At 38.5% G+C, this 27,782-nt stretch overlaps 1 protein-coding gene across 3 annotated transcripts in view; it reads left to right on the forward strand.

Annotated features, from left to right (window-relative positions):
* WDR70 (WD repeat domain 70) overlaps nucleotides 1-27,782 on the forward strand; it is a gene marked incomplete at its 5' end in the record, with an annotated part of 251,957 nt that overhangs the window by 57,367 nt on the left and 166,808 nt on the right. For all 3 annotated transcript variants that reach the window (XM_080696811.1, XM_080696812.1, XM_080696813.1), the window contains 2 exons: nucleotides 1,753-1,886; nucleotides 17,528-17,681. In XM_080696811.1, coding sequence (XP_080552937.1) covers nucleotides 1,753-1,886; nucleotides 17,528-17,681 — 288 coding nt within the window. The remainder of the gene's footprint in view (nucleotides 1-1,752; nucleotides 1,887-17,527; nucleotides 17,682-27,782) is intronic.

A 27,782-nucleotide genomic window follows, 5' to 3' on the forward strand; every position in this document is an offset into this window, starting at 1 on the left:
AGAGGAACCACAAAAGAATTAGCAAGTTCCAATTGTGTTGAGTTCTGGGATGAACACTAGTGAGGTTAGCCTTACCAAGGGAAGGGACCCTCTTTAATTATACAGGGAGGAAGACGGACAGCACAAGTATGAAGGTAAGTGAGTGGGTTTGGTGGTAACAGCAGAGGTCACTTCTTAGATTTTCAAAACTATTGCTTACTTATTTCTGGTTTTGATTGTTTAAGACATTATTGTTCAATCATAAAAAAGTCTTAGTTCTCATTTGTATGCTCTCCTTAACACCTTTAGAGCCCATACTAATTTTTATTGTGTTTGTGGATTGAACCCAGCAGCATTTACTTCTGAGCTTGTACAGCCCGACCTTTTTTATTTCTTCTTTTGAAACAGGGTCTCGCTAGGTTGCTGAGAATCTTGCTAAATACATGAGGTTTGTCAGCCTCCCGTGTACTGTGATTATAGGCATGCATTATATCTAATTTTAATATGCAATAAGTCATTTTTGGTATATATTTCCCTTATATTCTGATATTAGTTTTTGTAGGTAGTAATTGAAATGAGTTTAAGTTATTGTGCCACTATTTAATTATAGTAATCATATTGCAATTATATTTCAAGTTTATTAGGACTTACTTATACAAGTTTACTTTATATAAAACTTTCTTTTATTCTATAATTCCTATACATGCATATTAATCACATTAAATATTCCTAATGCAGTTCTTTCCTCTGCTTTGAAAGAATGTTAAATATAGTTCAAAAATAGTGCTTAACATATTAAGTGTTCACTTGTGAATTGGACCTACAAAAGTTTACAAAGAAAGCAAATACTTTAGGGAACTCATATAAGTACTATTATAGTTATAATTTAAGCTTTAAAAATAATTGCTTAAGGTGAATATACCGAGTCATTTTGCCAAATGCACACAATAATTTCTACTTTCTCTTACTGTGTTAAATAGATTTCTTAAAGCTCCCATTAGCTCATTTTAATGGTTTTATTTATTTATTTAGCAGTGATGAGAGTCAATCCTAGCACCTTGTGCAAGTGATCTGCCACTGAGATATACCCTCTAGCCCATTTTGGTGATTTCAGATTTTTGTGTCCTTCATTCATTTGCATTTAAATTATCTTAAGTTATCTCAAGATAATATATTAAGAAATCTGAAAAGCCGGGCGTGGTGGCACATGCTTGTAATCCCAGCATTGGGGAGGCTGAGACAGGAGGATCTCGGTTCGTGGACAGTCTCAGCTACTCATTAGTGAGGCCCTTTGTGACTCAGTGAGACTCTATATCAAAATAAAGAATAAAAATATAGGGCTGGGGTTGTAACTCAGAGGCAGAATGCCCTTGAGTTTCATCCCCAGTACTGCAAAAAAAAAAAAAAAAAAAAAAAAAAATCTGAGTTATTTGTGAGAATTCTACTTACTAAACAAGTTATTCTGTCATGTAGAATTGTAGTGATTGCTGTTCTGAGTACATGATTGATAAATTAGGAAAAACTGTTAATTAGATTGAATTTAAACTATTTTCCTTTATTTCAAAAGAGATAATACTCGTAATAACAAACTCAAGTATGTAGAGGGTGCTGTCTGTTCCCACTTTTCAGAACAATAGTGGATGATCTGTGCTTCTAGGATAGGGAGTGAAGTAAGGAATGCAATTGGAACAACTTACAGTCTTATAATCTTGTTATAAGACTATAAATAGTTATTTTTTTTCTTCAATTAGTTTTTTTTTTTTTTTTAAACAGGTTTCCGCATTGGGTCTGGATCCCTCAGGTGCCCGTTTGGTGACTGGAGGATATGACTATGACGTGAAGTTTTGGGATTTTGCTGGAATGGATGCTTCTTTTAAGGCATTTCGATCTCTTCAGCCTTGTGAGTGGTATGTATTCACTTACTTGATATCGTCATATGTTGCTTATTTAATATCTTCCTATTTTATATCACATTTAGAGACAGTGTGATTGTTACTTAAATTCCATCTATAATAATTTGTACCAAAATATAAGTTATGTGACTATATATTACTACCATCATTATTCAAAGAAAACTAAAAGGTACCTAGGATTTTCTTCCTTTAGTTTCATTAACCTATTTTTTTTTTTTTTTTTTTTTTTTTTTTTTTTGCGGTACTGGGGATTGAACTCAGGGGCATTCTACCTCCAAACTACACCCCTAGCCCTATTTTTTATTCTTTATTTTGAAACAGGATCTCACTAAATTGTGGAGGGTCTCATTTTGTAGCTGAGGCTGGCTGCAAACCTGTCCTGTCTCAGCCTCCCAAGGACTGGGATTACAAGTGTGAGCCACCATGCCTAGCTTAGCCTATGTTTTAAAAGCATTTCTCATTGTTTTTTTTTTTTTAATCTTTAATTAGAAATTGTGCCTTACTTATTCTGAAACACTTGGTATCATTTAATTTGTTCCTTTCTCCTCTACTATTTTTCTAGAGAAGATGAAAGGTTTGATTAAATTCATATTACATCATATCAGGTGGCATCTACTACTAAGTAGTTCCATTATTAGTGACTAGAAAATTAAGATTTATCTCATTCCTTTATTGTAAGGTGAATATTTTATCCTTTAGTTAGGCAAATACTTTGTGGAGAAATACCTTGGTACCATGTAAAGATCCAGATACTCATCATCTTTTCACCCAATCAATTTATCATCCATTGATGACTTCTCCCTGAATCAGTTGTCTGGTTGAGGATTACAGTTCGGTGACTTTCTTATTCTGTTATTTCATCTGCATTTATTTACAGGCATTCTTCTAAAAATTTGCCCTGAAGTATGATTTCTGCTTAAAGATTCATCTACTAAATTTTTAGTTAGTTTAGTAAGTTTTTTGAATTTGCAGAAAATGTCAATTCTTAGGTGCTACTCACACATCTGGCTTGAGGGCCACACTTTGAGGGCTCTCTCGTTGTTTAGCTGTTTTGTCATTGCTGAGCTTCAGGGTTGTGCCTGCCTTTTCGCTGTTGTGAATAAATGATAATCTATATATTCCACTGGACACCTGTATAAACTGAGTCTTCTAGATCAGATAGCAAGAAGTGAGATCTCAATTGAGCACATTTAAAAGTTTGAGCCGGGCGTGGTGGCGCACGCTTGTAATCCCCGCGCTTGGGTGGCAGAGACAGGAGGATCGCGCAGGTTCAAAGCCAGCCGCGCTGGCTTAGGAGACCCTGTTTCCAAATAAAAAAGTATAAAAAATAGGTCTGGGAGTGTAGCCCGGAGGTAGAAGGGCTTCCAGGAACCCCAGTACCACCCAAAAAAAAAAAAAAAAAAGTTTGATATCTCAAATTGCCTTCTTGTTTTAGTTATTTGTTTTTGTAAGATGTCATATGGATTTATCCCTGGGAGGCAAGGAAGCAGAACAAGTACATGCTTTGCTGTCTGTGCATGTATTAATTAACACATGTACAGATTTGCTTTTTTGGACATTTTATATAAATGGAATCACATAGGCTCTGTGTATGTGGGCTCTTGTGTCTGGCTTCTTTCACAGCACAGTATTTTTGAGCTTCAATCTAAAATGCTTGTCATGAATATATCTGTTTTCTTTTTAAAACATGTTTAGCCAAACTTCCTTTGAATATCCCCAGCTTAAATTTGGCAAAGGTGAATGATTAATAAAAAAAAATATATATATATTTTCGGTATTGGGAATGGAATCCAGGGGCATTCTCCCTCAGCAATATTTTTTATTCTTTATCTTGAAACAGGGTCTCACTAAGTTGCAGAGGGCTTCCCTAAGTAGCTGAGGTTGGCTGTGAACTCTCAATCCTTCTGTCTCAGCCTCCCAAGTACTGGTATTATAAGCATGCACCACTATGCCCAGCTTCATAAAGATTTTTAAGACTGTGATTTGTAAATCTGGAGATATCATGTTCCTATATATTTGTGGGATGCTTCAATGATAATGCAAAGACTGATTCCCCCAGATAATACAGGTGATCAATAATTCCTCATCTCATACTGATGTTTTGTGGCCTGGATTATCTGGGCTTCTTGGTAGAGGAGTTTGGTTGGCTGGGCTGAACTTGCTACTTGGCTTGTAAATGGCTGCTCATCTTGACATCTCTTCTTTAGGTGTATGAAACCTCACCAGACTTGCTACAACTTGTCTCCATACTTCCTAATGATCTGATAGTATTTTATTCTACATATAACACATTTTGTTTCTCCATCAGTTAAACATTTGAATTATTTCCACATTTTGGAAGTAATGTTGCTGTTTTTGTATTTGTATACTAGTACTTGGGTGAACATATATTTCTATATTTGGAATTGCTGAGTTATTTGGTAAAATTATGTTTAACATATTAATAAACAGACAAGATTCTTTTCCAAAATGGTCATACCATTTTACATTCCTACTAGAAATATATATAGGTTACAGTTTCTCTACATTCTTATCAATGCTAGTTATTGTCTTTTTTTTATGGTAATGGGGATTGAACACAGGGGCATTCTACCTCTGAGCTATACTGCCAGCCTATTTTATTTTGAAATAGGTTCTTGCTAGTTTGCTGTAAGCCTGGCTAAGGTGCTGAGGCTGGTCTTGTATTGTGATCCTCCTGTCTTAGCCTTCCAAGTACTGGCATTACAGGCATGTGTCACCACACTCAGCTCTGTTACTGTCATTTATTTATTTTTATTCATATATATATATATATATATATATATATATATTTATTTATTTTTGGTGGTACTGGGGTTCATGGAAACATTTCTACCTCTGGGCTACACTCCCAGACCCATTTTTATATTTTTATTTGGAAACAGGGTCTCTTAAGCCAGCGCTGCAGGCTTCGAACCTGAGCGATTCTCTTGTCTCCGCCTCCCAAGTGCAGGGATTACAAGCGTGCGCCACCATGCCCAGCCTTATTTATTTTCTTATTGGGACATTGTTGTCATACATCTTAATGGGGTACAAGATGGTAGAGGCATACACGCACACATCACTCATTTAGCTCTTCCTCAATTCCCACCTCCCTCCCATTGACTTTGATATCTTTATGAATGTACATCATGCACATTAGGGAATTACCCTCTTGACCCTTCCCATCCCCCTCAGCTAGGTCACCTATTTGCTCATCTGTGGTCTCTCCTTCTTCATCTAGAGTTCCTCCTATGACCCCTTTTCTCCCTAGCGTTCACATACTGGGGAGACCATTCAATTTCTTACTTTTTGTTACTGACTAATCTCATGTAGCATAATGTTCCCCAGTCCCATCCATTTCCTCTCAAATGATGTAATTTTGTTCTTTATGGCTGAGAAAAATGCTATTGTTTACATATCCCATAGTTTTGTAATCCATTCATCTCTTGATGGACATCTTGGCTGGTTCCATAGTTTGGCAACTGTGAGTTGTGTGGCTGTGAACATAGAATATATATATATATATATATATATATATATATATATATATATATATATAATTAGTTTGGCAGTTTAAAACTTGCAGAAAAGATTGTATTATTTACAACTTATTTAGTGGCTTCATGTTTTTCTTCAAAAGTTTTTAGTTGTGTAGAGCAAAAGACTATGTTCAGCACTGTGTACGTATCTTTTAGAGAAGTGTTGAGATTTCTTTTTTGGAGATCTAAAATCTTTCGCTTAAACCTGATCAGTTTCAGGCAAGCAAGGAACAGAAGGCTCTGGAGTCACTGGCTCTCCACTGCTGGTGATGCACTGAACCACAGGCTTTCAGAATACAGATTCTATATTTCTCATGTAATTTTAAGCCTTGGAATAAATAAGTAATAATAGTAACTATTTGCTTCAAGTACTGTGCTAGGTGCCTTTATTTTATTTATTTATTTATTTAATTTTCATGGTACTGGGGATTGAACCTAGTGGCATTCTACCTCCGAGCTCCACCCTCAGCCCTATTTGTATTCTTTATTTTGAAACAGGATCTCACTAAGCTGTGGAGGCCCTCCCTAAATACCTGAGGCTGGCCTTGAACCTGAAATCCTTCTTTCTCAGTCTTCTAAGCACTGGGATTCACAAGCTTGCACCACCATGCCTGGCATGTATATTATTTTTAATCTTTATCTCAGTCCTAGAAAATATTATTTTTCAGTGGAGGAAAGCAAGACTCAGCACAGTTATACTCTAGCATGCACTCCATAGCTTGGGAGCTCTTCTGTGTGGTGCTGCCATCTAGTCCCAACTACTGATGTTTCACAGAATAAGGAGCCCGAGTCTGGTGAAGCCGAAGGGCTTGCTCATCACCACAGAACTAGCTGGCAGGGAGAGGATTCGGATCCCTGGGCTCCTGACTCACATTCCGGTGCACTTTTCACTACAGCAGGACACCTTGGCTCCTGAGCCCCCAGTGATGGCCCCAAACAGCTGTGTTTATCTGTCTTGCATGTCCTGGCTTGTTTTGCTAGCCAAGCAAAAGCTACTTAAAAGGATCTTCAATCTTCACCTTTCCACTCCCCTCCACTTACACGCATACACTCCCACTTGCCCATGAATAACTTCACAGCAGGAATTGTGCAATGTCACTAAGCCTTCCTCTGGTGTCACAGTTACTCCTCAGAGAACAGTCACTTCCTCAGGACTCCAGTTTACTGTCAGATTGGCTTTCCCTCTCTTCTCTTTGATCGGAATCTTAGTTGTTTAGGCAGGAATTTGAGGAGCAGATGTTCTACCCCTTGAACAAGCCCTTTAATTCTTTTTAGTACTGTGTCTAATGACTCCTAATCCTGGCCTTTTAACTCTGTGGCTAGCTGAATTAAGAGCGAAGAGGGACAGGAATGGTGAGCTTGATGCTGAGTATTTCATTTTAATGTTGGCAAAGTGGACTACAGAGACCACAGGGAGAACAGCGAGGGGGGGGGCACTGAAAGGCTTACTATACAGCTAAAAAGCAAAGTGAATATTAGTGTAGGATTGCTGAGATTTTAGGTTTCTGTCTAAAACTAAATAGAGCAATTTGGTAGGGCAGTTCGCCAGAGAAATGGAGCCACTGACTCTGCTCGCTCGTCTTAAATTTTGCTGTGTTTTAAATTTTCATTTCCCTTTAAAAATAAAAATTAATCACCAGAAAAAGCAGCAATCACAGTACTTGATATCTTATGATTAGTGAGGAAAATTAATACTTTCCCCTGGGAGTACCATTAACAAAGAGACGTCCTGTGAACTAACCAGCTTATTTCATTCTTTGTTTAAAGACCTTGTTAAAGCAGTTAGGACTTTCTAATTCAAATATCTGATGTGGTTGTTTATAAACTAAAAACCCAAATTGAACTGATTAGGTTATGAAGTTCTTGGTTTCTGGCCACCTGAAATTTGATCTGTTAGTCAGGGTCTATTATTAGGATTAAAAAAATCACATATAATTTGAACAGGAAAAGTTTAATATAAAAATTATTAAGGTTTAGAGTATTGAGGGATTGTCTGGTTAAAAGTGAAGAGAAATTTAAAGAACATGGTCACAGGCAGTTAAGGGAAGCAGTGCCTGCCCTGGGGATTGGGATACTGCATTGAAGGAAGAGCTTGGATCTAGATCCAGATGGTCTTTGAGAGGACATGGCCATGGCTCACTGAACGAAAGCTGTTGTGATGGCAGCTGCCAGAACTCTGTCTCTCCAGAGTCACTGTGTTACAACACCGCCCCGGGAAGGTCTGGGGAGACCGCTGGGTGCTGCTGACTGATGTGCGCAGCAGGATCCTCAAAGTGGAGAAAACTGCACGGTTTTGGAGCTGTACACTAGAAAGACATGTGCGCTACAGAAACCTGCCAAAGGAGCCTACTAGACTTTAGAAGGAAAACTCCTTCCTCCTACCATGTCTTTCCAGCACTTTCTACTGACAAATGTAGCACCTTGCGAACTAGCAGGAAAAATATTTTAAGGGCCCAAATCCATTTTTGCTGAACAGGCAGTGAAGGGTGAATTTAGAGCTATTTGGAGTTTAGAGACAATAACTGGACAACTCTCACATTTGGTCAATATATAATGTTATATCTTATGGACAATTTTTTTTTTTTTTTGCGGTACTGGGATGGAACCCAGGGGCTTTCTACCCCCAGGCTAAACTCCCAGACCTACTTTATATTTTATTTGGAAATAGGATCTCACTAAGTTGCTGAGAGCCTCACTAAGTAGCTGAGGCTGGCTTCAAACCTATGCAGTCCTCTTGTTTCAACCTCCAAGTGCTGGGATTACAAGCACATGCCACCATGCCTGACTCTTCTTAAGGACAAATTTAAATAGAAGTCCACAAGTTACCTTGGAGGTACATTTATTTACTTATTTAAGGTACCAGGGATGGAACCTAGGGACATTCAACCTCTGAGCTACACCTCCAGCCCTATTTTTTATTCTTTTTTTTTGAAACAGGGTCTCACTGAGTTGCAGAGGGCCTCACCAAGTAGCTGAGGCTGGTTGCGAACTGTGATCCTCCTGTTTCAGCCTCCCAAATGCTGGGGTTACAGGCATGTACCACCCGCCCAGCTTAAGGAGGTACCTTTAGATTTGTGACCCTTGTTAAATTTTCCTAAGGACCTTCTCCTCATCCCTTCCGTGTGTGTGTGTGTGTGTGTGTGTGTGTGTGTGTGTGTGTGTGTGTGTGTGTTACTAGGGGCTGGAGCCCAGGTGCCTTCTACTTCTGAGCTATACCCGCAGCCTTATTTTATCTTTTATTTTGAGACAGAATCTTGCTAGGTTGCCGAGAGTCTTGCTAAGATTCTGAGGCTGGCTTGGAACCTGAGATCCTCCTGTCTCAGCCTCCTAGGTACAGGGATTATAGGTGTGAGCCACCACGCTGGGCTGTTCCCAGTATTTTGGAAAGGATGCCAGGAGGCCAGAGGCACTCTTCTCTTTTGGGGGTCCAGGGCAGTAGCCCCCTTTTGCTTTTCTAGACTCCTTTCTCATGGGCACCTGTTTTTAGCTATAGTTCCCTACTGATCATAAGCATTGTGCTGTTAGGTGTTGTGGTGAAGTGCCTCACACTGTCACACGTTCTAATCTCAGAGCCCACTCTGATCTTTCTTTAAATCATCTTTGCCACTGGGACCAGTGCTCTGAACCATTACAGTGAGAATGGCTTTTTGAGCTAGGTGTGGTGGCACACACTTGTCTTTCTAGTACTTTGGAGGCTGAGACAGGAGGATTGCAGGTTCGAGTACAACTTCAGCAAATAATGAGACTCTTATCAACCTAGCTAGACCTTGCTTCAAGATTAAAAAAAAAATAGGCCTGTGGGTATAGCTTGGAGGTAGAATGCCTCTGAGTTTAGTCCCCAGTGAGACACACACACACACACACACACACACACACACACACACACAGGCTTTTTGAGCTGGCCTTGGTGGTATATGTCTATAATCCAAGCATTTGAGAGGCTGAGACATGAGGATTGCAAGTTTGAGGCTAGGGCGTTGTAATTTAGCAAGACCCTGTTTTAGGGGTATTGCTCAGAGGAAGAATACCCTGGGTTTAATCTCTAGTATCACAATAAATAAATAGATAAATAAATAAATACATGATTAAAATAGTTAATAAAAAGGGCTGAGGTGTAGCTCAGAGGTAGTGCACTCCAGGGTTCAATCCTCATTACTAGACACACACATATACACACATGGCTTTTGGAGAATAAATATTTGAGCCGGGCGTGGCGGCACACGCTTGTAATCCCCGTACTTGGGAGGCAGAGACAGGAGGATGGCACAGGTTTGAAGCCAGCCACTCTGGCTTAAGTGACACTGTTTACAAATAATAAAAGTATATATGTATATAATAGGTCTGGGAGTGTAGCCCAGATGTAGAAGGGTTTCCAGGAACCCTAGTACCACAAATAAATAGATAAATAAATAAATAAATAAATAAATAAAATATGTGAAAAAAATGTTATGCACTTGTAGTTCCAGTAACTGGGAGGCTGAAACAGGAGCAGCGTAAGTTCACGGCCAGTCTCAGCAACTTGGGAATGCCCTTTGCGACTTAGACTTGTTTCAAAATAAAAGACTAAAATAAAGTAGGGTTGAGAGTGTACCTCACAGATAGAATGCCCCTGGGTTCCATCCCAGGACCACCAACCTTTCTACCCCAACTCAACACAAACAATTAGAATTTCAACATTTTAAGAGAAATGGCCAGTATAAATTTGGAGGAGCAGTTTATGGTTAGTGGTGGCTGTGCAGGAAAGCAGTTTCATCGATAAAAATCTGATTTGGATTTAGAAACCAGCCAGGAAAAGTAATTCTACTGTGGTTTGACCAGATAGACAAGAATTTTAGCCTTTTCTGTATGTTCTGTCTCTAAAAGATAAAAATATCATGAGTTAATAGTTTTAATTTAATTTAATTAATTAATTAATTTATTTTATTTTATTTTTTTTGGTGGTACTGGGGTTCATGGAAGCCTTCTACCTCCGGGCTACACTCCCAGACCTATTTTATATTTTTATTTGGAAACAGGGTCTCTTAAGCCAGCGCGGCTGGCTTTGAACCTGCGTGATTCTCCTGTCTCCACCTCCCAAGCGCGGGAGTTACAAGCGTGCGCCCGCCACCACGCCCGATGTAATAGTTTTTATTTTTAAAAATGTATACTTATTTCTGAGTTTGGAGTTGTAAACTTAGAGATGTAAATAAAATAAATAGCCTAATATTTTGTTAAAATTATGCTGATTTTATTTTGAGATTATTCAATTGCATAAACCAAAGAATATAATTGATTTTTTTCTTCAGTACTTACATTCATAAAGGAACCTGTGAAGATAGTTTTTTTAAAGTTTGTTTAATTTTTGGTAGGAAAATTTTTAACGGGAGCTTTGATTATGCTGTTGGTTCTCCACCAGAATTCTTTATTTTTCTGTTAAAAATCTGAATTAGCATTCTGTACTGTGACAGAATACCTGAGAAAGTCAACGCAAAGGAGGAAAGGTTTATGTTGGCTCATGGTTTTAGTCGATAGTCAGTCACATCGCTCATTGCGGAAGCGTGTGGCAGAGGAGAGTTACTTACTCATGGTGGCCTAGAAGCAGAGAGAGAAAGGGGTGGGGAGACTTATAGCATTATCTCCCAAACTGATTTTTTTAGATTTCATTAGGTTTTCTTTTATTTATTTATTTAATAATTTTATTGGTGCAGTATGATTATACTGAGATACATAGTGAGATTCAAAGTGTTACTCAGATATGTACACAACAACCTTTGGTGTGGTTCTTTCGTAATCCCATCCTGCTACCCTTCTCCTCAATCCCCGTGCATGCTGGTAAGGTTGGTATTATTTTTTTTGTTGAAATAATGCACAATTTATTTTGCCTTAATAATCATTCACATTTTATTTTAAATTATACATATTCTTACCACATGGAGGTAATTATGGGTTGAATATCCCTTATCTGAAATTTCTGGGCTAAAACTTGTTTTTAATTTAAGTTTTTTATTTTGGAATATTTGCATGTATGCATATCTATATAGATCTATCTACTCATTGATATAGATATATCTTGGGGATGGGATCCAGGTCTAATTATAAAATTAACATATTCATGGCCATTGTAAGGGTGCTAAATCTGTCCCCAAAGGATTCTGTTTTTTTTTTAAATTTTTTTAATTGATGCATTAGTCATATATTTTAACGGAATACAAGATGGTAGAGGCATTCATGCACACATCACTCACTCGCATTCTCTTGATGGCTAGCTTCAAGCTTATGAAAAAGCCTGAAGGTTTTGCCTGTCCTCACTGTGGTCCCTATGTTTGGTGATTCATCATGTCCTTGATATTCTGTTTCTTTGGAGCCTTGAACATGCAATGATTGGTAAGGAAGCAGACAGCAGTGGGGGCAAAGAGAGAAGACAGAGAAAGCATGAGTAACTCTGGTGGAACTGAAGACGGGAGGAGGCAGAAAGCTTAAATAAACAGAGTGGGAGGAGTGAAGGGAAAGTAACTGGAGGTGACTGAGACAATAGAACCAGAGGAGGATATCTGAGTCACATAATGGCAAAGCAGAGCTGGAATCTTTGAGTACTAAGGGGCAGTTTCTGGAGTCCCTCCTTGTGTCATCAGAGCAGTTGCTGTAACATCACACCTAAAGATTGGAAAAGGCAGGGAGGCCTGGCTGAATCTCTCTTCTGAGTGCTCCCTATGACCTCATTTGATCTCTAACCCCTAAGTAAGTAATACTCCCTAAGGTAAACCAAGTTTTCATCTGCAATTTGTTGCTTGACAGATCCACAACTCCAATCTAATAAGCTTCTACTTCTGGTCATTTTGATGCTTTCCAATATTTGGTAATGTTTATGTTTCCTGTCTGTAACGAACATTCTTCTGCTTGTATGTTTCTAGTTAACAACAACTACTACTACTACTACTACTTCTTCTTCTTCTTCTTCTTCTTCTTCTTCTTCTTCTTCTTCTTCTTCTTCTTCCTCCTCCTCCTCCTCCTCCTCCTCCTCCTCCTCCTCCTCCTCCTCCTCCTCCTCCTCCTCCTTTTCTTCTTCTTTATACTAAGGATGGAACCTAGGGGCTTTCTACCTCCAGGCTACACTCCCAAATTTTATATTTCATTTGGAAACAGGGTCTCACTAAGTTGCTAGAGCCTCACTAAGTAGCTGGGGCTGGCTTTGAACCTGTGAGATCCTCCTGTCTCAGCCTCCCAAGTACTGGGATTACAAATGTGTGCCACCATGCTCCGCTTCTAGTTAAGTTATTTATTTATCCCCCCCCCCCCCTTACTGGGGATAGAACCCAGGGGCATTCTACCTCTGAGCTACATCCCAGCCCTATATTTTATTCTTTATTTTGAAACAGTGTCTCACTGAGTTGTAAAGGGCCTCACTAAGTAGCTGAGGCTGGACACGAAACTGGATCTTCCTGTTTCAGTCTCCCAAATGCTGGGATTACAAACCTGTGCCACCATGCTCGGCTACATTGTTCTTAATGAATAAAAGTTCATCCTTTATAGTATAAAATTATCTCAGATTAATTTATGCACACTGAATTTTTTAGGAATGGGTAGATAAATTTTTTACATAATTTTTAAAAACAGAATTGTGCCCAGTTGAGCAATAAAACAGTATCTAGTTTCTAGTCTTTAAGGGTTAAATTATAAAATAAAATACAATAGTGTCCTGATTTGATTTCCTTTTGGGTGAATCGAGGGCTTTAATGTAAAATTGCCTCAGATGTCTCTAATTTTATAATTTTAAGTTAAAGCATGACATTTAGAAAATGCATTGATCCTAAAGTTATAGTTTAATGAATCAAAATGAGCACACTCCTGTAATCACCACCCAGCTCTGAAAGATAGCTGACAGTATTACCACTACTACAAGCTTATATTCCAAATTCTATTCCTGCCATCCTCAGCTGATGCCTTTACCCTATAAATTACTTTTGTCTCTATTTAGATATAACTTAAATTGGAGAAATGTAGCATAGGTTCTTGTCTGGCTTCTTTTACTTGATTATATTTGTAAGATTTATCCATGTTGCACATGGCAGAAATTTAGTCATTTTAATTGGTGCTCTGTGTTCTACTATAAGAATGTACATCTACTTAGCTGTTTTTTGTCTATGGACATTTGAATTGTTTCCAGTTTGGGGCTACTCTGACTACTTTTGCTCAGAATACTCTTGTAAATGTCTCTTGGAACACATATTTGCATTTCTTTTGAGTATATACATTGGGAGTGGAATCACTAATTCATAGGTAATGCTTATATTCTGCTTTGGTAGGTACTTTTTAAGAGATATGAACATGATTATACCTGTCTATGCCAACAAAAGTTATCCTACATTCTTGGTTGCATTGTCAGCCTCTTAAGTTTTAGTCATTTTGGTGGGTATATGGTGGTATCTCACTTTAGTTTCACTTTGAATTTCCTAATCAACATTGAAATTAAACATCTTTTCATAACATCATGGGGTATTTGGATATGTTATGTCAAATGTTTAAAACAATTACCTTTTCTTCCCCTCCCCTTCTCTTTTCCACTCCACTCCACTCCACTCCACTCCACTCTTCCTTCCTTCCTTCCTTCCTTCCTTCCTTCCTTCCTTCCTTCCTTCCTTCTTTCCTTCTTTCCTTCTTTCCTTCTCCTTTGGTACTGGAGATTGAATCCAACAATGCTAAAACACTAAGCTACACCCTAGCCCTTTTTAATTTTTATTATTTTTATTTTAGAACACAGTCTTCCTAAATTGCTGAGTCTGGCCTTGAACTTAGGATCTTCCTGTCTCAGCCTCCCAAGTCGTGGGATTATATATGCTACCATGCTTGGTTTTTTAAAAACTATTTTTCTATTGGCTGTATTTTTCTTAACATTTTTTGAGTTTTTTTTATTGTAGATTTGAGGGCTACTATTATTTAAATATGAGGCACATCTTAATTCTCAATTAGTGACTTATTATATTTCAGTTTCAGTTATGTCTTTTGAGGAATAGGAGTTCCTAATTTTGATGAAGTTGAAATTTGCGATTTTTATGGTTAGAACTTTTTGTGACCTATTTAAGAAAATCTTCCCTTTACCCAGTACCATCAACATCATCTTATAGAAGTTTAATTATATTACCTCAAGAAATAATTATTAGCTGGGTGTGTTGGCACATATCTGTAATCCTGGTACTTGGAGGGCTGAGATAGGAGGATCGCTGGTTTGTGGCTAGCCTTAGCAATTTAGCAAGGCCCTCTGCAATTTAGTGAGATCGCATTTATACCTCATTTAATCTCTAACCCCTAAGTAAATGAATAGTCCCTAAGGTAAACCAAGTTTTCCTCTGCTATTTGTTGCTTAACAGATCCACAACTCCAACCTAATAAACTTCTATTTCTGGTCATTTTGATGATTTCCAGTATTTGGGAATGCTTATGTTTCTTGTTCGTAATGAGCATTCTTCTGCTTGTATGTTTTTAGTTAAGATAAAAAGTAAAATAGGGCTGGGGGTGTAATTTAGAGGCAGAATACCCCTGGTTCAATCCCCAGTAGTCTTCCCCCCCAAAAATAATAAAGGCATACATTGTACCTCAAGTTGATTTTTATGTATTGCATAAAATAGGGACTAAGATTTATTTTTTATTTCTAGTTATCTAGATATCAAATTGACTCAGCAATATTCACTGAAAAGTGTTTTTCTCATCACCTTTTTGTTTTATAAATCAAGTAGTCATTTTCTTGTCATATTATACCAGAAAGGACCACTCTCATATCTTAAATAAAAGGGGTAATAATAGATTTCCTTGTTTTTTTCTTGATGCTGGAAGGAAGGCTTTTGACATGTCAACATTTATCAGTTGAATAATATTTCTTTTTCTTCCCAATTTGTCAGAAGGTTTTTAAAATTTGCTAATAAGTATTCAAAGTTTTATTTATATTATTATTATTATTATTATTATTATTATTATTATTATTATTATTATTAGTGGTGGTACTGGGGTTCCTGGAAGCCCTTCTACGTCCGGGCTACACTCCCAGACCTATTTTATTTTTGGAAACCGGGTCTCTTATGCCAGCGCGGCTGGCTTCGAACCTGGGAGATCCTCCTGTCTCCGCCTCCCAAGTGTGGGGATTACAAGTGTGCGCCACCATGCCCAGCCATCAAAGTTTTATTTTTGTTTCATTTTATTTTTTGTGGGCCTGGGGATGGAACCCAGGGGCATTTGACCTCCGAGCTACACCCCCTGCCCTATTTTTTATTCTTTATTTTGAAACCGGGTCTCACTGAGTTGCATAGGGCCTCACTAAGTAGCTGAGGCTGTCCGCAAACTGCGATCCTCTGGTCTCAGCCTCCCGAATGCTCGGATTACAAGCGTCCGCCACCACGCCCGGCTGTATTCAAAGTTTTAAATAAAACTTATTGCAGTACACTTTACATGAAACATTTTGCTATTCCTAAGGGGATGACTTGGTAAGTTTTGATATGTATCTCCATTTACCTATGTAATCTCCATTCAAAACGAGTGATAAAACATTTCTATTACCCTAAAAAGTTCTCTTCATCTCCTCTTTTTCCAATTTATGTCCTTCCTTCTCATCAATCTTTTGATTTTTTTTTTTTTTTTTGCAGTACTGGGGATTGAATCCAGAATCTCACACACACTGGACAAACTATCTGCCTCTCAGCTACATCTCTGTCTTTTTTAAATTTTGAGTCAAGGTCTTGCTAGATATGCAGGCTGACCTCTGAACTTGTGATCTTGTTTCAGGCCCCCTAGAAGCTGGTATTACAAGTGTGTGCCACAATGCCCGGGGCGTTTTACTTTTTATTGCCATAGTATTTTCCTATTATCTGATTTCATATAATTGTATTAAGAATACTTTGTTTCTGCTTAATTTTACTCAATAAAATATTTGAGATTCATTTTTGTTATATTGGTTGTATCTTACTGCATTATTATACCATATATGAATTTTATACAATATATAAAATGTACAAATTAAATTAAATTATGATTTTTAGTTTTGGGCTATAATTTAATAGGGCTCCTTTGAACACTAGTTGTTGTTGTATCTTTTTTTCGTGTGTGGTGCTGGGAATTGAGCCCAGAAGCATTCTACCTCTGAGCTACACCCCCAGCCCTATTTTATTTATTTATTTATTTATTTATTTATTTATTTATTTTTAAAATTTTGAAACAGGACTTCACTGAGTTATGGAGAGCCTTGCTGAGTTGCTGAGGCTGGCCAGGAACCTTGAGTCTTCCTGTCTCAGCCTCCCAAGTACTGGGGTTGCAAGTGTGCCCCACCCTGCCTGGCCTCAACACTTTTTTGTATAAGCCTTTGTGTGTGTGTGTGTGGTACTAGAGATTGAGCCCAGGGCATTCTACCTCTGAGCTACAACCCCAGCCCTTTTTAATTTTTATTGTGAGACAGGGTCTTGCTGTACTTTTCAGGGTCTTGCTAAATTGCTGAGGCTGGCCTTGAACTATGATCCTCTTATATTAGCTTCCCAAGCACTGGGATTACAGGAATGCACCACTGCACCCAGCTTGTATAGCTTTTGTGGATTATGAACATACCTGGAAATAAAATTCCTGGTTCATGGAATAAATGCCTGTTTAACTTTATGTGAAGTTGCCAAACTGTTGTCCTTCAGGGATACTGGGAAGGATGACTTCCAGGATATAGGGGGTATAATTCAACTTGGGCAGAAAGAGTTTAATTTTCACCATGATAATCGAAGAGAGGGCAGAAGAGAAGAGATCAGTAAAGACAATTTTATAGCATTAATGGGAGGAAGTTGAGGCAATTTTATTTGTTTTTTTTTTTTCTGGAGATGAGGCAGATGATTCATTAGTTAAAGAGGGAGAGTTGGTTGGATTGAAGGTGTAAGCTAAATTCAGAAAGTTTGAATAGATTATTGTTGAAGGTAAGATGAAGTTAACAGTGTAGTTAGTGGGTATCTGAGGGCCCATTTTCAGTTGATATTACTGATTTTGTGGAATTACCAATTTATGCAGTTATATAACTTATTTTTTTCTCGCAGTGCTTAATGAAGTGAAAGTATAGACATTATCCTTAATGTCTCATCAAACGTTTTTTCTTTTGCATAGCCATCAGATCAAGTCATTACAGTACAGTAACACAGGAGACATGATCCTTGTTGTGTCTGGAAGCTCACAGGCCAAGGTGATTGACAGAGATGGTTTTGAAGTAATGGAATGTATAAAGGGAGACCAGTATATTGTGGACATGGCCAACACCAAGGTATGCATTAACCTGAGTTATTTATTTACTTTTTAGATACTGGGGATTGAACCCAGAGCCAATCTACCTCCAAGCTACACCTGCAGCCTGATTTATTTCTTATTTGGAACAGTCTCATTAGGTTGCTTGAGAGCCTCACTAAATTGCCAAGGCTGGCTTTGAAACTGTGATCCTCCTGTCTCACCTCTCAAGTACTGGGATTACAAGCATGTACCACCATGCCTGGCTTAAATTGAAATATATATATATATATATATATATATATATATATATATATATATATATATATATATATATATTTGGTGGTACTGGGGTTCCTGGAAGCCCTTCTACCTCCGGGCTACACTCCCAGACCTATTTTATATATTTTTTTATTTGGAAACAGGGTCTCTTAAGCCAGTGCGGCTGGCTACGAACCTGCGCGATCCTCCTGTCTCTGCCTCCCAAGCGCAGGGATTACAAGTGTGCTCCACCACGACCAGCTTAAACTGAATATTTTAATGAACTTAATTTAGCACATTTATTAACAATTTGAGTAGTTATATAAAATTCTTCCTAATAATTAATGTTTTAAAACAATAACTTTTATTTTTCACAATTGTATGGGATGATTGGCAGGTTCTTCTGCTTCTGGTAGTGTCAACTGATCAGTAGGATGGATGGCTCTAAGGCTCAGGCTGGCCTTGCTCATACGGTTTACAGTCAGAGCACTATTCTGTGGGGTCTCTTTCTGTCTGCTGCTTCCCTAACCACTCTTCTACCCCTTTTGTGTCTGCACACTCTCTCTTTTGCTTGTGCTTCCATTTTTACTTTCTCTCACTCTTTTTACTTGTTCGGTGTAGGCATTCTCACAGTGGAGTTTGGTATGCTTGATGACTGGGTGCTATGAATAATGAACATGGAAGATATAGACAGAATTCTTAATATATGGCTTCAGGATTTGCACAACAGAGTGAAGTATACCCTGGTCTCTTGTGGGAGGAGCCGGAGTGTCCTGTGGAAAAGGTTGTGGGTACAGGAGGGGGTGATGAATTGGAAACAGTAATGCAGTATACTGCAGATACATTAAACTGTGAGTGGATATAGTTGATGCAGAATTTTGAGCCTTCCTTTTTTGGGGGGAGGTATGAGGGATGGAACCCAGGGGCATTCTACCTCCGGGTGACACCCCCAGCCCTAATTTTTAATTTTTATTTATTTATTTATTTTTGGTGGTACTGGGGATGGAACCCAGGGGCCTTTTACCTCCAGGCTACACTCCCAGACCTATTTTATATTTTATTTGGAAACAGGGTCTTTTAAACCAGCTGAGGCTGCCTTTGAACCTGCGCGATCCTCCTGTCTCAGCCTCCCAAGCGCGGGGATTACAAGTGTGTGCCACCACGCCCAGCTTTATTGTTTATTTGGAAACCAGGTCTCACTGAGTTGCAAAGGGCATCACTAAGTAGATGAGGCTGTCTGCGAACCGCGAGGCTCTGATCTTAGCCTCCCAAATGCTGGGATTACAAGCGTGCACCACTACGCCCAGAGGAACTTGTGGTTTTACTGGGCAATTCTGTGTGTACAATGTTAAAGCAAGTGACAATGTAACTGATCTAGTATGAAAAAATATATACTTCAAATCAGGTTCTGTAGCTCCTTTAAAATAAGAAGACTAATGGTTTGTAGTTTATAGAATATATTGGTTGTTTTGTCTAGGAAAATGGAACATGATTTCTTCAGGTTTAGGTGGTGAGCAAAATGGGACAAGGATAAGCAGGAATCAGCTTATGCTCAACCTTTAAGCACTCAGCAGTATTCTTTAAAACTGGGGTTATAGTTTCATCTAAAAGTCGTTTATCTTAAACCAGAATTTTGGTACCTTGTTTCTACTCAAGGAAGTATTTCCCTCAGTGTCTTTCAACTCTTTGGCACACATTTTGGGATTCACATGGGAACCTTTGGCCTACAGCTCACTAATGTGCGACTGTAAAGACAATATATTCCTATAAGTCACATCTCCATGACTAATCAACTTTGGTTCAACTTTTTTGGGGGGGAGGGAGGGAGGTATTGGTATTTAACCTAAGGGTGTGCTATCACTGAGCTACATCCCCAGACCTTTAAAATTTTTCTTTTTGTTTTGAGACAGTTCTTGAATTTGTCATCCTCTTGTCATAGCCTCTTGAGTTGCTAGGGTTATAGGCATGTATCACTGTGCCTGGCTACTAGTCAACTTTTTATTAAGTTAAATTCAAAGATGTTTTAGCAGGTCATTAGTAAGTGAATACTTATGGTAATAGTCTTATAATTTCATTATTAAGCTTTCTTTTATCAATTTTTCTAGGGTTAATAATAAGTGCCCTTCTCCAGGAGTGTCTTTAATCCTTTTAAATATCAAGAAATCCTTTGTTGTTCGTTTCTTAATTATATGACTAAAATGAAAACCCCAGAATGCTGAACCTTACAGGGGGAGATTTTTTTTTTTTTTATGAGTGAGCTTTAATTATGGAAATTAGAAAATTTATAGGAAACTTTAGAAAAAATGTTTTCAAATGCTTATTTTTACATTCTTAAGTCAAAAAAAGTTTTTTTTGGTACTGGGGCTTGAACCTGGGGGCATTCTATTTCTGAGCTATAACTCCAGCCCTATTTTAATTTTATTTTGAAACAGGGTCACAGTAAGTTGTGGATAGCGTCACTGAGTTGCTAAGGCTAACCACAAACCTGAAATCCTCTTGTACTGGGATCCTTTCAAGTACTGGGATTACAGACATGTACCACTACCCTGTCTCCACTAGCCCTTTATATTTGTTATTTTGAAGCAGGGTCTCACTAAGTTGCTGGGGCTCTTGCTAAATTGAGGCTGGCTTTGAACCTATAATCCTTCTGTGTCAGCTTCCCAAATACTAGGATTATAGGTATGCACCACCATGCCTAGCTTCAGATGCTTTATAGTACATGTAATTCTGATATCCAACCATTCCAAAAAATTGCCCTTATGATTTGGAGATGAAATATATTAGTCATGTCTTTTTACTGGTAAATTCTTTTTCCTAAGAGTTAAAATATTTGCTGGGCATGGTGGCGCACGCTTGTAATTCCTGTGCTTGAGAGGCGGAGACAGGAGGATTGTGCAGGTTCGAAGCCAGTCACGCTGGCTTAAGAGACCCTGTTTCCAAATAAAAAGTATAAAATAGGTCTGGGAGTGTAGCCTGGAGGTAGAAGGGCTTCCAGGAACCCCAGTACCACCAAAAACAACAACAACAACAACAACAACCACCACCACCAACAAAATATTAATGTTTAATGACATATATGTGATTTGTAGATGTATTTTTGTTTCCTTAGGCAGTTTTAAATCCCCCCTACCCCTAATACTGGAGGTTGAACCCATGGACATTCTACCAGTAAGCTCTCTCTCCAGCTTTTTGTTTTCTTATTTTTAAAAATTTGAGACATTTTCACTGAGTTTCCCAGGCTTGCCTTGAACTTGTCCTTCTGCCTCAAACTTGTCCTCCTGTCTCAGCCTCCTAAATTGCTGGGATTACAAATATGCACCCCTATACCTGGGTCAAATGGTAGTTTTAATCATAGCTACATCCCTAGAAAGTGTAATACATTGTATTTTTACCCCATTTTCAGAATAGTTCCAGAACTTTTTGTCTAGCAGAAAATCTAGCCATATTGTAATTTGTCTTCTCACTTACCCAACTGTCAGGTAGTAAATTTGACATGTTTTAATTCCCAGAATTTGTGACAATTTGTTACATAGTAAGAGAAAACTAATTCATTTCTACAAAATCAAACCCACTAAGTAATGATGAGAATCCCCTAAAGGAAGTAGGGTTTATGATGAAGCACAAGAGCAGTGGCTTTTAGTGGGAATGGGGTATGGAGTGGAAATGTGATGTATAATCATCTCCTGGCAGAGTCACATCCTAGTTTTGTGTTAGAAGACGTTGTGATAAGGACTTTGGTAAGATTGTGAAGACTTAGCTGTTCATGGTTGTGAGAGAAAAATTACTAGAAGAATTGTGGGAATGTTGAGGGAATAGAAATTTGTAGGGACAATTATTCTGCTGTATATTTATATGATATTCTTGATCCTTATTGAAGACCTGGATATTTGTATGAAATACAGTGGTTGAGGGAGTGGGAGAAACTTATTTAGAGGAAAAGTTTTTTTTTTTTTATATTATACCTCTAACAAAAGGATTCCAACAGGATTCCAAAGGATTAGGTTGAGAAAGTAGTTGAAGTTTAGGATACTAAAAATGAACAAGTTTAGAAACTGAAAGACAGGTGGTTATGTGGTCCAATTAAATGGAATCTCTAGAGTGTAGAATGTATCTTCTGATGTATATTTATTAAATCAATAAATAGCCGGGCGTGGTGGCACACTCTTGTGATCCCAGCATTTGGGAGGCTGAGACCGGAGGATCGCGGTTCACGGACAGCCTCAGCTACTTAGTGAGGCCCTCTACAACTCAGTGAGACCCAGTTTCAAAAAAAAGAATAAAAAATAGGGCAGGGGGTGTAGCTTGGAGGTTGAATGCCCCTGGGTTCCATCCCCAGTACTGCAAAAAAAAAAAAAAAAAAATCAATAAATATTGAGAGCACATGATTTCAGAAAAGCAACCAATTTATTGTATGTCAGAATTAGCCATATTTAAGGCTGCTGAAATATCTTAGAATAAGTTACTGGAGTTGAATAGGTCAAAGAAGAAAAAATTTATCTCTTTGAATTGTTTAAATGAATATTGCTCAGAAACTAGAAAGACCAGGACTTTAGAGTCTTGATTCATGGACGGAAATGACTAAGTGTGTGATGGATTATAATAAGAGTTGGCAAACTATGAAGAAAGGCTTTTTTTTTTGTGGGGGGGGGGAGGGATGCCTATGATTAAATAAAGAAGGAGGAATAAAAACTAGTTTATTTGATGAAAAAGTGTTTTAGTCACTAACTAGGTGTCACTTTAAAATTTTTCCACTAATTAGCCATGGTACTGAATCTGTTTAGGTCCTTTTCAGAATCCTTAGTTGAACTTCATTTTGTTATGACTAATTTTGGTCACTGTTTTAACACAGGAGCACTTAACATTCCCATTGCCTTTGTCATCTCCAGTCTTTACAAACAAGGAACAACATTCACAGTCTTTTGGAATTTTTCAGTTTAACCTACTCTTTGTGTTCTTTTTTTGGATACTCAACAGCTAAGGCGTCCCTGCATCTTGACATCTTCTGTGATAAGGTTCACTTTCTTTTGGTTCTCTTTAAAATATTTTTTATATTCCAAGATGCTATTTCAACAAAACAATAGTAAAATATCTGTCTTCTGGGGCCAGTATGGGCTGGGTGGGATATTAAGTTGTTAGAATAAAGACCAGGAAATAAGCTTTGAAAGATTAAGTTGAGTGGCAGCCATCTATAGAACTCCTGACTGTGGGAGCGAGGAGAGGGAACTGGTAAACCAGGGCTGGCTGGGAGGTAAGCAGATGTGCCTCCCGTATCACAATCAACTTTAGGCCATTTTTATCACCCCCCAAAGAATCACCACACCCCTTACGCATCGTTCCCAAATATCCCATTTCTCTGAGCCCTCTGAAACCACAAATCTATTTCTGTGTCTATAGTCTTTCCTCATGGATATTGCATCTGAGTGGAATCATATAACATGTGGACAGTTGTAACTGGCTTCTCTTATTTAGCATCCATATTGTATCATGTGTCAATATTTCTTTTCATTGTCACATAATACTCTATTGTATTAATATACCATATTTATCAATTGATGGATATTTGCATTGTTTTCACCTTTTAGCTATTATAACTAATGATACTATAAACATTCATTTACAAATCTTTGCATGGACATATCTTTAGTTCTCGTGGACATATACCTGGGAGTGGGATTTATAGGTTACATGGTAACTTTGTGTTTTTTCTTTTGAGGAATTGCCAGAATGCTTACAGAAGTGATTGCCTAAAAGAACTGTTGGTCTTTTTTTTTTTTTACTTTGCCTATTCCTTTTTTAAATTTCCATATAAATTACTGAATTCATTTATTTCCGTATCATTTCTTGAAAAGAGGTTTAGTGGTGATGGCACTTGAGTTTTCTTTAACCCAAGAATATCTTCATTTCCACTTCACTCCATAAGTACATTTTTTGTTCATTAATTTTTCTCCAGGATTTTGATGTATTTACATTTGCAGTATTTTCCTTTTCGCACTTAAAAATGTTGGATTGTATTATTGATATCTTCTGTCTTTAATTATTTCTAATGAGTTATCTATAGTAATCCAGATATTTATTTTTCTATATGTTATGTGATTTTTAGTTCTGTCTGCTTTTGTGTGTGTGTGTGTGGTACTGGGGTAGAATGTAGGGGCATTCTACTTCTGAGCTACACCCCAGCCATATTTTTTAATTCTTGATTTTGAAACAGGGTCTCGCTAAGTTGCAGAATGCCTCACTAAGTAGCTGAGGCTGTCCGTGGTCTGTGATCCTCTTATCTCAGCCTCCCATATGCTGGAATTATAGGTGTGTGCCATCATGCCTGGCTCTTTGTCTGTTTTTAGTATCCTTTTCTTTATCTTTTGCTTTAATAGTTTGATTATGATGTACCTGGGTATAGATTTTAAAAGAATTTAAGCTTAGTTTTTCTTTTACATTTATCTTATGTTTCTGAAGTTCATGAGTTTGTAAATATATATATATATATATACATATATATATACATACATACATATACATATACATATGTACATATATTTATATATATATATATTTTTTCCTGTACTGGGGATGGAACCCAGGGGCATTATACCTCTGAGCTATACCTCCAGCCCTATCTTTTAGTATTTTTATTTTTATTTTATTTATTTTTTTTTGGTGGTACTGGGGTTCCTGGAAGCCCTTCTACCTCCGGGCTACACTCCCAGACCTATTTTTACATTTTTATTTGGAAACGGGGTCTCCTAAGCCAACGCGCGAGGCTGGCTTCGAACCTGCTTGATCCTCCTGTCTCTGCCTCCCAAGCGCGGGGATTACAAGCGTGCGCCACCACGCCCGGCCTAGTATTTTTATTTTTTGAAACAGGATCTCACTGAGTTGTGAAGGGCCTCCCTAAGTAGCTGAGGCTGTCCGTGAACTGAGATCCTCCAGTTTTTACCTCCCGAATGTTGGGATTACAAGCGTGCACCACCACACCCGGCTCATAAATGTTTATCTTATACCATGTCTTTAAGTATAGTTTTTAGCCATACCTTCAAATATTGTTTTGATTAGCATTCTTTTTTTTTTTTTTTCGATATGGGAGATGGAACCCAGGAGCATTTTACCTCCAATTTACATCCCAGCCCTATTTTCTATTCTTTATTTTTGAAACAGGGTCTCACTGAGTTTCCAAGGGCCTCACTAAGTAGCTGAGGCTGTCCTTGAACTGTGATCCTCCTGAATACTGGGATTACTGCTGTGTGCCACTACTTCCGGCTCTGGTCATCATTCTTACAGCTATAATCTAAATGATTGACCATATAACTTACAGGAAAGACGATTTATTTATCTATTTATTTTATAGATTTGTGTTCAGTTCATGTGAGGCCAGGGACTGCAGACCTCAGGGCATGGTGGCAGGGGGTGGAGGGAGAGTGCGCCTCACATCTTGGAGGATAGAACCTAGAAGGAGAACTGAGGCAGGAGGAACCATCTACAACGCCCAAGCTACACTCCCAGGGATCCACCCCGCCAGCCACAGCCTGCTGGTCCAGGCCAACATACAGATAAATGCACTACAATGCATTTATCTACTCTGGGATTACAGCCCTCACACCTCAACTACATCAACTCCAAACATTAACCAATGAACTCTTTTGGGGACATTTTATATGTAACTGTAACAAATATTTTTCTGAACAGGGAATTTACAGTGTGAATATTAAGATTTTTAATATGGGTTTCTAAAACTCTGCTTGTTTTTTTCTCGTCTTTTCTCTTTTGATGTGATTGGATTATTTCTGTTAGTTTGTTTTCCAGTTTGTTGACTCCTCTGATACTGCATTTTAGTGTTGAGCCTCTCCAATGAGTTTGTAAGTCTCCATTGTTATGCTTTGCCATATAACCAAGTCTCCATTTTTAAAATAGTATGTTTTTCTTTGCTGAGCACTTCTGTTTTGCATTTGTTTCAAATGTGTTTGCTACCTCTTTTTGTAGCACAGTTATAAACACTGACTCAAGCCGGGCGTGGTGGCGCACGCTTGTAATCCCCACGCTTGGGAGGCGGAGACAGGAGGATCGCGCAGATTCGAAGCCAGCTGTGCTGGCTTAAGAGATCCAGTTTCCAAATAAAAGTATAAAATAGGTCTGGGAGTGTAGCCTGGAAGTAGAAGGGTTTCCAGGAACCCCAGTACCACCAAAAACAAGCAAACAAAAAAAACTGACTCAATGTATTTCTTTTTTAGTCATTTTACTATTTTAGTTGTAGTGACATCTTTTGTCTTATTTCTTTAGAGCTGATTAGGTTTTTGTTTTAGTCTGCTTTTCCATCACTATTACCCAGTACCACCAAAAACAAACAAAGAAAAGAAAACTGACTCAATGTATTTCTTTTTTAGTCATTTTACTATTTTAGTTGTAGTGACATCTTTTGTCTTATTTCTTTAGAGCTGATTAGGTTTTTGTTTTAGTCTGCTTTTCAATCACTATTACCGAAATACCTTACCCGCACAACTCAGAGGAAGAAAGGTTAATTGCTGGCTCACAGTTTGAGAGGATTCTGTCCCTGGATGGCTAGCATCACTGTGGGAGCGCATGTGGCAGAGGGACTCCACCCTCACATCAGAGCAGCTGGAAGCAGAGGACAAGGAGGGGCCTGTGGGCCTGCAGTCCCCAGGGCCATGCCCCCGTGCGTCACCTCAGCCATGCCCCACCTCTGAGCCTTGCTGCAGTGGGGATGTGCTGTCAACACATGAGCTTTTGTGGACATTGCAGACCCAAAGCATTGTAGTTTTCCTCCTTCTTTATATGTAATTTAATATAATTTAGTTTAATTTCAGATTTAAATATCATTGATATTTTATATTTTATAAAGAGATTCAGAGTCCTGTATGAAATCTCTGGACAGTGAAATTTTGTTGTTGTTTGAGAGAGAGAAAGAGAGAGTTTAGCTGATAGCCAACCTTCTTAGTTTTAAGTCCTGACTTGCCGTCTATGAGCTGGTTTTTCTTCTAATATTGATTTAATTTTCAAAGCCTTTCTAGTGCAATTCCGGTTGACCTGTGTGTGCCAGCCAGGGGCTCTTGTGGGATCTGAGTAGTAGGCTTTTTAGTTCTAGATGCTTTTCCTATGCTAATCGTGGTAGGTGTCACATACATGCATCTCTGGAGGACAGAACTCTTTGCACAAATTTAATGGTTTTCTTTATCTCGGTTTCTTTTTGCAATAGTTTTCTGTCTTGGTGTTCTTGGGAGAAAACCAGAAATTGAGGCTGTTTATGCTATGCACCACTTCCCATAACTGGTTATGCCTCTAGGCAAAGCTCGAGTGAGATGGGAAATTCAAAATTAACCTCCCCGCCGTGGCTGCTTCTGTGTATTCGTGGGAAAGGGAATGGTGGCATTCTCTCGTTGGGATTTTCCTGATATGGCATGTACGGTGTTGAAGAGCTCTGCCCCGCACAGGCTGCCATGTGGGGAGAAGCAGGCAGTCTGCTCTGTTTTACTGTTAGCCTAGCAGCATGGAGCACCCAAAGTGCTCCTTCCCACTGTTTGCCATCCTCGCTGCTGCTGGGAAGGGGAGGAGGCACCACAGCTCTTGGTTGCGGGCCCTCTCCTGGTGCAGGGTCAGGAGAGCCAACAGATAGCTCCCTGCCGACCGCTCCTGTCGCTGGGGAGGCAGCTGCTGTATTGTAGCCGCCATTCACCTCTTGTAGTATGGGGAAGGTCAACAGACATTTGTCTCTCAAGACTGCTGTTGCAGGTGGGAAGGATAAGGGCTGCTACCTCACAGCAGCCCTTGTCTGGTGCAGGAATTACTGCTGTTTCCTGTGTCCAAAACAAAACAAACAAAATCCCCCCAAAACACAAAAAATCATGACTTGTTATTGATGCCCACAATTTCA

This window comes from Muscardinus avellanarius, assembly GCF_963383645.1.
Source record: "Muscardinus avellanarius genome assembly, chromosome: 1".
Lineage (NCBI taxonomy): Eukaryota > Metazoa > Chordata > Mammalia > Rodentia > Gliridae > Muscardinus > Muscardinus avellanarius.